At 38.4% G+C, this 11,995-nt stretch overlaps 1 protein-coding gene across 2 annotated transcripts; it reads left to right on the plus strand.

Moving 5' to 3' along the window:
* The first annotated feature begins 2,110 nt into the window (after positions 1 to 2,110).
* HK3 (histidine kinase 3) lies at positions 2,111 to 9,095 on the plus strand. 2 transcript variants are annotated; one of them, XR_016124074.1, is made up of 11 exons: positions 2,111 to 3,457; positions 3,891 to 4,172; positions 4,543 to 4,712; positions 4,900 to 5,112; positions 5,253 to 5,439; positions 5,526 to 5,577; positions 5,706 to 5,935; positions 6,076 to 6,174; positions 6,492 to 7,624; positions 8,018 to 8,372; positions 8,501 to 9,095. XR_016124074.1 is itself a non-coding variant. In XM_089045812.1 (10 exons), the coding sequence occupies exons 1-10, from the start codon at positions 2,972 to 2,974 to the stop codon at positions 8,292 to 8,294; spliced, it is 3,129 nt and encodes a 1,042-aa protein (XP_088901938.1). In that variant the 5' UTR covers positions 2,118 to 2,971; the 3' UTR covers positions 8,295 to 8,373. The 2 variants fall into 2 exon arrangements, 1 of the variants encoding a protein (XP_088901938.1); XM_089045812.1 differs by lacking the exon at positions 8,501 to 9,095 and having other exon boundaries at positions 2,118 to 3,457; positions 8,018 to 8,373.
* Positions 9,096 to 11,995: the final 2,900 nt, after the last annotated feature.

Below are 11,995 nucleotides of genomic sequence, written 5' to 3' on the forward strand. Positions count from 1 at the left end.
TTCCAAAGAATTCTTGAATTCAAAACCTCCTCGTCTCACCTATCATACACAACCACTTGTTCTATGAGTGATGCTTTACAACTCTAAGTAGTAGATTATATCAATTTTCCACAATGAATCATGGGGAAAAAATGTTTCTAAATTATATCGTCATTTTTTTATATGATTACATGTTTCGACCAGAAAAAAAAGATTAAAGGTTGAACCACAATAAAATACTTTTTCTTAGTGGGTGTGATTCATTGGACATAAAATCCACATTTGAAAACTCTTTTTTTAACTATTTCCGATGATATCAAGATGATATTGTATCGAATATGTACGGATGAGATATCCAACAACAAGAAAAAGGAAAATGATGGAATAGACATTTGATGCAATGTGGTCGATACAGAAATAAGTAATGCAAATCATGCATAAGAAATAGCGCAAAATAAAATCAAGAAATGATCCAAATATTTTATATGAAGGAAGAAATTAAAAAACTATTATTGCTCACCAAAAGCTGTGGTGAAGTGAAGAAGCAATTTTTATAGTTACAAAAGTTGATCGAACCCGAACCTGAACACGATGCTGAACAGCAGGCCCCGACAAGGTTTGTCGAAGCGGAGCAGAGAGAGAGGCTTTTAGTACACGTGGGAGAGAGATGCTCTCATTTTCCATCCTCTCCCCCACAATTGACACGTAGGAAGAAAGGGTCATTATGGACATTAGACATTGGACATTCTGATTGGCCGGCGCTGGAGAACCGGTGGGCTGACGTGGGATGAGAGGGTCGCTTTCAGAAAGAGCTCACCCAGGGAGGAGGACCCAAAAAAAGGAAGTGGGTAGTAGTAGTGATGGCCTAATCACTTCGTGACAAGCCTTGATTAAAGTGCCCTTGCGTTCTTACCCCTGCTTTATCACAAATTTACTCTTCTGCCACTGTTGTCGTCTAACCACTTCTCTCTGTAGCTGCTTATCTTCTTGTTGACAAACTTTGCCCATGCATTTGGGTTCTATTTGCTTCCATGCCTTGTTCCTTGTCCAACTTTTGTTTCTTTGTTTGCTTCCTATATGGTAAACAAGTTTTGGAAAAATAAAAATAAAAGCTATAAAGATGCCTACCCTATTGCGCTTAGGTTGAAGGAAGATTGCTTACAACTACATATGTATTAACAAAACTCCTTTATCATTGGTGGGGTTGGTTTTAACTTTGTTTTTAACCATTATTTTATTACATAAAATTCTTATCTATGATGTTTCTTGTATAAAAAAATAATTTACAAAGAGGGATTTTCGAACTCAAATGTAAAATGACGTTCACACCATCCTTATCAACTGGCCTAATCCACAATTCCGAGCTCGAGTCTTTGAAATGAGGCATCATATTAACAGTGATGGAATCTTGCATCATATTTAACATATTTAGCACTTGACTTTTGTGTTAGAAAAATGAACCAGTTAACTAAAGATGACATTTTTCTCATGCCCAATGGTAAGTTGTGAACATCATTATAAAAATGTAAGATAGAACAAAAGTTACCCTATCAACCCAATCTAAAATCCAAAAAACAAGAGAATAAAAAAAACACTGAGCCTGCAACCAAACAGTGGGTTTAGATTCGAGAACAAAACAGGGGATGAGGAGGAGGATGATAGCAGCATAATGGCACCTCTTAGAAGTTCCTATCATTGGGGCCTTCTCTCTTTACCTACTCTTTTGACTATTGGTCCTCTCATGGCAATTTCGGAAAAGTACGGGGTATCTAATGCCATTTGGTAGAAAGGACCAAAGGCAAGAGATGGGCATCAGTGAAATTTGATTTCCATGCAGAGGGTACTTTTGTCAATCAAAGTACAGCCATACAAACACATAGAGTTAACGACTTGGCGCCTTCCTTTAGCGTGTAGAATTTGTCTACTGGGCATTGGATGGATAGGGATGTGAACGCAAGGGAAAGTTGGAAAAAAAAGCAGGGATTTCTGCTGAGTGGGAAGGGAAGTATACCTTACTGCCCTTAATTTCTAAATATTTTTATGACATTATTTGTAAGTAATTCTATAAACAAATTATTTAATCATTTTAATTTTTAATTTTTAATTGTTCGCCTTGGTGGATGTTTTTGGATAGAGATAATGGCCCTGTGAAGCTAGCAGACATTTCTACCATCATATTCTTCTAAATTATCTCTCACAGTCACAGATTCTTCTTCATTCTTAGTGTCCATGAATCCACACTTGTTAGCTTCTTCCTTCTCTCCAAAAACTGCTTCTTCCACCATTATCTGTATTCCTCATAGTGTTGGTGTTGCTCCACTGCATAATAATACATCTCTTCAGCTTGCCTTACTCAATAGTCAAACCTTAACAACACCCACATGCTTCAACTTGCTCTGCTTTGATTTCAGGAATTTAAGGAGTCTCCTAGACTAGATTTACTTCCAGATTCTTTGTTGGGTAGCTGTTTGTTTCTGATTTGATAACTTAATTTGGAATCTTTGTTGCCCAGTTTGGCCCCATTGCTTGTTTTGGGCTTTGGTTGGTAGCTCAAGAGGATAATCAAATTCTTCTTATAATAGAAACCAGAATCTTGGGATTCTTTGGTTCTTCTTGGGATTGGGAGTGCTGTAAATTTGTTGTCTTTCCTAATTTTGGGACCTGGTTTTGCTTGCACTCTCCAATTGGAAGTTATTTGGTGCGTGGATAAGGTAACATTTTCAACATCTTCCCACACCCACACATCCTTTGCAATCTATCTGCCTGGTTTAGTGAATTGGAGGTCGGTGGATTTGTTTTTCCAAGTTTGGATTTTTCTTTCTAATGTTGGGTTTAGCTTGACAGTTCCTGTAGATTTGATTGGCTCTCTCTCTCTCTCTCTCTCTCTCTCTCTCTCTCTCTCGCATTTCGTTTCCACCTGGAATCAACAAGAAGTCAGAGTCACTTCATCTTGGCACTATTGTTAGTTAACTTCCCTTGTTTACTGCTGTGGATGAGTTTTTTCCATGTCTTTGGGTTTGGTTTAAAGGTGGGGCATCTACTTTGGATGCTATGTTGCTGGATTATATCAGTGATTTCCATGAACTGGTACCTTACTGGTGGGATTATGGACACCAAGGCTGGTTTGCTTGGTGATGGTGGAAAGATGTGCCTCAAATGGTGGGAGAAGATCCCAATGAATATTAGTAAGATCCGTCATCATTACTACCAGTATATTGGGTCCAAGAGAGTCCGCAAAACTTGGTGGAAAAGGCTTTTGGTTTCATGGGTGGTTGGTTGGACGATTGGGAGCCTATGGATCTTCTGGTACATGAGCTCACAAGCTAATGAGAAGAGGAAAGAAACTCTTGCAAGTATGTGTGATGAGAGGGCAAGGATGCTGCAGGATCAATTTAATGTGAGCATGAACCATATTCAGGCCATGTCCATGCTGATCTCGACTTTCCACCATGCCAAGTACCCATCTGCTATTGACCAGGTAACTAGATCATCTTTCATCTCTGAGCAATTTCAGGATGCCAAATCTGTTGAAATTTATATTCATCCACCAACCAGTCAGTGCTTCACTGCTTCACTGCTTTCTGTGTCCTTGTTTTGTCATTGGTCCTCAGCCTAGAATGGTATATATGGCTTGATTCACTACCAGACTTGAGTGTATGTTTACTCAAATTGCAAGTAATTGATCAAGTACCCGTCTGTCAATTAACTATATTGTTTTATAGTTGGTCTTAGACTCTTAGTTGATGCATTTTTTGTCATGTGAGGATTTACTTGAGGACATGAAATTCGAAGAATTTAGTCGCGGTTTCTTGACCAAATGTTAATTTGATATGTTAGTCAGATATGAGTTTTCTTTAGCTATGGTAACTAGCATCTAGTCAGCAGAACATCCTAACCTTCTGAACCTATAGGAAACTTTTGCGAAGTACACTGAAAGAACTGCTTTTGAGAGGCCCCTCACGAGTGGTGTGGCATATGCTGTAAGGGTGCTCCACTCGGAAAAGGAACAATTTGAGAAGCAGCAGGGCTGGACCATCAAGAGAATGGATACCCTCGAACAAAACCCAGATCATAAGAATGACTATTCCCCAGAAGCCTTGGAACCATCTCCAGTTCAGGAAGAATATGCTCCTGTCATCTTTGCACAGGATACCGTCTCACACATCATCTCTTTTGATATGCTGTCGGGGAAGGTATTTCCTTATCTAGATTCTGTGTTTTGTTGTCAACTTGTGGTAATTCATTCTTCAACTTTATTGGTAGATCTGACTGAAAACTGTGTCATCTTGATTAAAATAGCATGTCATCTGGTAGTTATTCAAGAATTTTTATTTTTATTTTGTAGGGGTGATCTATCCCAAACATGGATGGTAGAACCTTTATCTTTCTTAATAGCCTGATAATTTTTTAGCTGAACTGGCCTTTCAACTCATAGATTACAGTATAGAAAGCTCTTCAACATTTCCAACATTTCAAACATTGTTTCATGCTATATAGGAAAAAAATCGATTTCCTGATTTGTGATCCTCAATCGTGAAGTTTAATTCCTTTGTGTTCCAACAGGAAGATCGAGAAAATGTGCTGCGCGCAAGAGAATCGGGAAAGGGGGTTCTAACTGCTCCTTTTCGGCTGCTCAAAACAAAGCGCCTTGGAGTAATATTGACGTTTGCTGTCTACAAAAGAGATCTGCCTTCAAATGCAACTCCAAATGAAAGAATTCAAGCTACTGATGGGTATGTTTTTTTTGAATGAGAACATGCTATTAAGAAAAGTATATTGTAATTTTCTGTAGATAAGTAGCATATTCACATTCCCTTGTTTTATCCACAAGGCTTGCTATTACATGCTAGAAAAGTAGAAGATTCACCCTGGTTATAATTCAGAAGAAGCTTTATTAAGGTGGTTGTTTCTGCCAACCAGGTATCTTGGTGGAGTCTTTCATATCGAGTCACTTGTGGAGAAGTTACTTCAACAACTCGCAAGCAAGCAAACCATCCTAGTGAATGTGTATGACATTACCAATCATTCGCATCCAATCAGCATGTACGGTTCAAATGTTTCAGATGATGGACTGCAGCATATTAGCACCTTAAGTTTTGGAGATCCCTTAAGGATCCATGAGATGCGCTGCAGGTAATACATAAGTCTTGTGCTTTATACTTTTAGTGAATTTCCATATTCTATGGTCCTCTCCCTGGTTGTTTCTGAGGCACCTAAGCATCTAGAAAGTCTTTTAAAACTGTATTCAGAAGCCAAATTTCGTCTTTACACAGGTTCAAGCACAGGCCACCATGGCCGTGGTTAGCCATTACAACTTCAATTGGGATCCTCATTATTGCGTTGCTTGTTGGGCATATATTTCATGCAACTGTAAATAGAATTGCCAAAGTGGAGGATGATTTCCATAAGATGATGGAGCTCAAGAAACAGGCTGAGGCAGCTGATGTTGCCAAATCTCAGGTACTTCATGATTTTGGTTAATGCAGTTAAAAGTTTATTTAGGATTCTACTATGCTTGTGCCTAATCAGATCTCAATCATCTGTAGTTCCTTGCAACTGTTTCCCATGAGATCAGAACGCCAATGAATGGTGTCCTAGGTGAGTTTGTGAGACTGCCCCCTTTATTTGTTCAAGTCGTGTCTCTGCATTGCTCAAATATTTAGAAAAAAAAAAGTACAGGCCAAAAAGAAGCTTGTTGAAGCTTGACAATTCTGTTCATTTTTCAGGAATGTTACACATGCTAATGGACACAGACCTGGATGTAACCCAACAAGATTATGTTAAAACTGCCCAGGCCAGCGGAAAAGCACTAGTCGCACTTATAAATGAGGTCTTGGACCAAGCAAAGATTGAGTCTGGTAAGCTGGAGCTCGAGGCAGTGCGTTTTGATCTGCGGGCAATTCTGGATGATGTTTTATCACTCTTTTCTGGGAAGTCTCAAGAAAAAGGAGTAGAGGTAAATGATGTTTCCACCATCCTCCCCCACAAGAAGAAAAAAAAATATTCCGCTTTTTTACCTCTGCTTTTCTACTCAAGGTTTTCAATGTCTAATAACTAAATTTCTGGAATTTGCATGATCAAATTTGTGGAGAGCAGTTGGCAGTATACATCTCAGATCAGGTTCCTGAAATGCTTATCGGCGATCCCGGAAGGTTTCGGCAGATTATCACCAACCTCATGGGGAACTCAATCAAAGTAAGTTTCTAGTGGGTTCTCAAGTCTAGTTAAACACAGTGGAAAAAAAAGGAGGACTCCAAAAGATCATCTTCCTTTTGCCTCAAAATATATTTAAATGACGTGCCTTCTGGATGAAATTTTCTTCCCTTAATAAGAGAAAAAGACTGACATGGTGAGAATGAACGTATTCATTGCCCTGGAAATCACCTTGTGATTTTTGTTCAAGTCATACTGTATTTTAGCAGCTAAAAAAACTTAAGGGAAGAAAAAAAACTTAGCTTTGTTGTCCGATTCCTGCATATAAATAGTAGCTGAATTGATTATTTAATTTACAGTTCACAGAGAAAGGACACATCTTTGTGACGGTTCATCTTGTCAACGAGCTGATCGGCTCAATAGATGTTGAGACTGAATCATCATCGAAGAACACTTTGAGTGGTTTCCCTGTTGCAGATAGACGCCGTAGCTGGGGAGGATTTAGGTGTTTCAGTCAAGAGGGATCTGCAAGCCATTTCGCATCGTCCTCTGATCTCATTAATGTTATTGTATCTGTTGAGGACACAGGAGTAGGAATCCCTCTAGAAGCCCAATCTCGCGTTTTCACTCCTTTTATGCAGGTTGGACCATCCATTTCACGTACACATGGAGGAACAGGAATTGGGCTAAGCATAAGCAAGTGTTTGGTTGGCCTCATGAAAGGGGAAATTGGATTTGTGAGCATTCCAAAGATTGGTTCCACATTTACATTTACTGCTGTTTTCACCAAGGCCTTCTGTAATTCAGATGATTTTAAGATCCAGCAAATCAACAGCCAATCAAATGCTCCATCCTCAGAATTTCATGGCATGACAGCATTAGTTGTGGACCAAAGACCTGTTAGGGCCAAGATGTCAAGATATCATATCCAACGGCTTGGAATTCGTGTTGAAGTAGTTTCTGATTTGGATCAGGGTTTATCCAGTTTGTACTGTGCGAATACAACTGTCAATATGGTCCTTGTTGAACAGGAAGTTTGGGATAAAGATTCGGGCACTTCAGCTCTCTTCATCTATAATTTAAAGAAAATTGATTGCCGGGTTCCACCGAAGCTGTTCATTCTTACTAATTCTAGTAGCTCTTGCAGAATAAACTCTGCAACTTCAGTTGTCTCTAGTCCAATTGTCATCATGAAGCCTCTCAGGGCAAGTATGCTTGCTGCCTCACTACAAAGAGCCATGGGAGTTGGCAACAAGGGTAATCCTCGAAATGGGGAGCTCCCAAGTTTGACTCTCCGCAAACTTCTACTTGGGAGAAAAATTCTTATTATAGATGATAATAATGTCAATCTAAGAGTAGCTGCTGGTGCTTTGAAAAAGTATGGGGCTGAAGTGGTCTGTGCAGACAGTGGTAGAAAGGCAATCTCGCTGCTTACACCGCCCCACCATTTTGATGCCTGCTTCATGGATATCCAAATGCCAGAGATGGATGGGTATGTGGTGCTTCTAACTTTAAAAGCTTTTGATGTGAGGAATCATTTTTATGAGATTAAATTTGAAAATCTTGCTGAAATGTCAGAAAACTTCTTTTTCCCCTCATTCCCCATTTTCTTATTAAGATCTGAATACCATTAAATGCATGAGGCTTACTGCTTTGCAAGATCCCTGCTTGTTTACTTCAACAAAAATAGAAAAGAACACTGTTGGGCTGTCCTACAAGTCACTTTATATGTAATGACAGCCGTTTTCATCTAATTAGCTGTCATAGATAATTCATAAATGTGGCATACTAGGCTATTTGTTGGTAATTTTGTTCCAGTTTAGTTATCATGGGTTAATATTTGGTCACTGGTACTACACCTATAACATCAATCTTCCCCCTGCAGGTTTGAAGCTACAAGACGAATACGCAATATGGAACGCAATATCAGCAACAGTATTCAAAATGGCAAAGTTTATGCGGAGGATTATGGAAATATTTTAACATGGCATGTCCCAATTCTGGCCATGACTGCGGATGTAATTCAGGCCACCCATGAAGAATGCACAAAGTGTGGAATGGATGGATATGTTTCCAAACCATTTGAAGCTGAACAGCTCTATCGTGAAGTTTCACGTTTTTTTCCAATCAATTTCAAAGGGGAATTTGTAGAGAGGACTTGAATTGAAGACTTGCAGCTGACATAAGCACAGGCGCTCTTTCTCCGGGACGCTTTAAATGGATTCAGAGTTTTCCCAGTAGTAAGTTCTTTATTGACGAAGATTTAGTTCGTGTTCTATACTTGTTCATTATGAAAAATTAGATGAAAAAACATCTTGTGTGCCATCAAGAACTGACAATACACTGCCCATTGGTTGACCTTTTTCAGGAGAACAATTCTTTTTGTTGCAGAGAGTGTATATAGGAGCCCTGCTTGATTACATGGGATATTCATATTTGAGTGTTAGTTTTTCCTTTTTTCTCCGAGCCAGACATCAAAGCTGGTTCATTCTTCCTTGTAAAGTTGATCCATCTGCAAGCCCTTTTCACTGAAGTTGGTAACCTGGAATGTTAAGTTCCAGCAAGAGCTACTTCAGAGTGAGAGAAATACAATGCCTTCATGGAAGCCCTGGGTTTGCATTGCCATCCCAAATGTACTAATAAAAGTTGCAATCATTGAAGAGATAGGTCAACCATTTCTCAGTATCAGTCAGTGGTAGTATCATAGAGACGGATTTGATTTGGCAGAAAGAAGGAATTCTAACTTACTTGGAAACTGGTGGAGAATGGCCCTTGTATATTACAACAAAGTTAATAAAGATTTGTAGCCAGCCTTTTCTTTTTCATTTTGGTTTGCTCCCTAACAGTTCAAGTTTGATTCAACTTAGGTTTGATGTAAAGTTTGATTCAGTGTAGCAGTGATGTAACTGTACAACAATGTTGATAATTTGAGAAAATCTCATGATTCTTGTCTGGTTTGTACATTTCGAAGAGTCATTATGACTTCTTATATGCAACTTACTAATCACCAAGGTGTTGGGAGTATTTCTTTTGGAAAATAATATGTATCGAGTCAAGTGACTTTATTTTTAAAAAGTGATTCCAGTCCTCCGAGAATCACTCCCAAATAAGCCCCAAGTGATTTGGTGAAGTTCAAGCTGGAAGAATTTTTACTAATCACCAAATGTTACCAAATTGTGTCTAATTTGATGACATTTCTCTTTCTTATATTGGAAAAGGTTTCCCTTCCGATTAATTAAAAAATAAAAACTTCAAAATGTTGAAATAATGACTCTACGTTATCCTAATTCACAAAAAAGTATTTTCCTAATAAACTATAGGAATCTATATTCTTCCTCTTGGGATGTTATTAGTGTCTTTGGATATAAATCCAAAAATATGAAATTATAATAAAGTATTTTCTTCATTTGTAAGTATGTAAGTGTCAAAACATAAATATTCTCTTATTAGACTGTGAAGTGATTATTGATGTTATATGAACTTGTATTTTTTTTAAATTATCTTTTTCTCCCTCTTCAATACTTCTTTTTTAAAAATCGCATCAAATGGTGGAATTCATAATTTCAAAAACTACCCCTAATTAACAAGGAGGAATGAAAACTATTTATTAAATTAGCATGGAATAGTAAATTAATATTTTTTCATATAAAAATAAAATGGATCTCCTATTGCACATGAAATATTTTACATACAATTTCTTAATATATATATATATATATATATATATATATATCACTCTGATCTCTTTGACCGCAGGGGTCCAAGAGATTGTGGTCACCCACCGTTGGATGTTAATCTAACGGTTCAAAAAAGTTTCTTAAAAGGAGTGCAAGAGTAAATGAACCGTCGAATTTACATCAAACAGTGAGTAACCACAAATTTCTTGGACCCTTGTAGTCCAAGAGATCAGGACTGATATATATATATAAAGCAAAATGCAGAGAATTGTGAAACATTTAAAATACCAGAAAATGCTCTTGATTAATCCAAACATTAAGAATTAAAATTATTAATTAAACGAGGATAATATGATAAATTCACACTTTTTCATATTAAAAAAAATTAAAATGAAAGAAAAATCAGATAATAAATCCTATTTTTATGGAACACAACTACCCATCATCTTTTTTAATTCTAAAATAAATTTCATTAAAAAAAAAAAAAGCATCTTGCAGGCTCGAAAGCGCATACGGAGAGGCTAGTATTTATAAATTTAAATTTAAATTGTTATATAAAAGGCAATTGACATGCTCAAAGGTGTGCTAAGAGGAGAAATTATAAAATACTATGGTAGTTAAAAGAAAAATAAAATTTCATGCGTTCGGGCATGCCAAGTGGCTAGTTAAGAGGAAAATAAAATCTCATGCATAAGATAAAGAAAACTTGCTTTAAAAGAAAATACTCAGGCTGGCCGTGAAATCCTTATAAAAGCTGTGGCACAAGCTATCCCCACCTATCCCATGTCTGTGTTCCTCTTTCCAGGGGGTCTTTGTAGAGAGCTGGATGGGATGCTAGCAAAATTCTGGTTGTGGGGGGACTGAAGAAAAAGATAAAATTCATTGGATTAGTTGGGCGGAGCTGGGCATGCCAAAAATGGAGGGAGGTATGGGATTTAGGAATATTCATGATTTCAACCAGGCTTTACTTGCTAAACAAGGCTGGAGACTACTGACAGATCAAAATTCTTGTTGGGCTTTGATGATGAAAAGCAGATACTTTCCTTCTTGTAACTTTCTTCAAGCTAGCAAAGGTGCTCGAGCATCGTGGGCGTGGGCTAGCTTGCTGGAGGGCAGGAAAGTGATCATAAGGGGGTCTCAATGGCAGATCTTAAATGGAACCAGGGTAAGGCTATGGGTTGATAAATGGATTCCTGTGTCGCCAGATGGCTTACTACATCCTATAAATGATGAGATAGTGGACGAATATGCTTTAGTGTCTGAAATCATTAACCCCGTCACCAAAAGTTGGGATTTATCTTCTCTCAATGGGAGAATCTCGGTTCAAGATGCTCGAAGGATAAAAGCCTTGCCTGTTGGAGGAGGTAGTGAATCTGATCGTTTGATTTGGCCTTTTAGTGTGTCTGGCTGCTACTCTGTTAAATCTGGATATAACTTGATTCATCCTTGCCACAGTCCTTCTCAAAAGCTTTTGAAAGCCTCGGGATCTCACTTTGTTTCTAAGAAGGTGTGGAAGCTCATTTGGTGTTCCCCTCTAACCCCAAAAATCAAAAACTTTTTGTGGCGTGCAGTCAAAGGGTGTCTTCCTACAAGGGCTCTCCTTTTTCGTAGGCATTTGGGCTTATCCCCATTGTGCCCGGTTTGTGAAAAAGAGCTGGAAACAATTGAGCATTTACTGTTTTTCTGTAATTGGACCGCAAGTGTCTGGTTTGGAAGTGTGCTATGCTATCGGGTTGATAGGCAAAGTATCACCACTATCGATGAGTGGCTGCTTGGAGTGATTACTAAGTTGGACAAGGAAAATTTTAATTGGGTGTGGTTTCACATCAGCTTTTTATGCTGGAGTCTATGGAGAAGCAGGTGTGCCTTTGTATTTGAAGGAAAAAATGTGTGCCCAAAACAAACAATTGCTTGGGGCAGAACTCTAGCAGTAGAACTACTGGAGCTTGTCAAGCTACATAGGCATGGTGCGGAGGAACCTAGCTCGCGGGGGTCCGAATCTATTCAGAGGTGGCTCCCTCCCCACCAAGCTACTTTTAAGCTAAATGTGGATGCGTCCTGGGACAAGAAGACTTTATTCACAGGTCTTGGAGCGGTCATTCGTGATGAGCATGGTGCTTTTATTAGGGGAGCGGGAAAGTTTAGACTAGCCTATTCTCCTATTGAAGCAGAAGCTTTTGCAGCTT

The sequence above is a fragment of the Prunus mume genome, linkage group LG2 (genome assembly GCF_029339155.1).
Source record: "Prunus mume cultivar Tortuosa linkage group LG2, ASM2933915v1, whole genome shotgun sequence".
NCBI classification, from domain to species: domain Eukaryota; kingdom Viridiplantae; phylum Streptophyta; class Magnoliopsida; order Rosales; family Rosaceae; genus Prunus; species Prunus mume.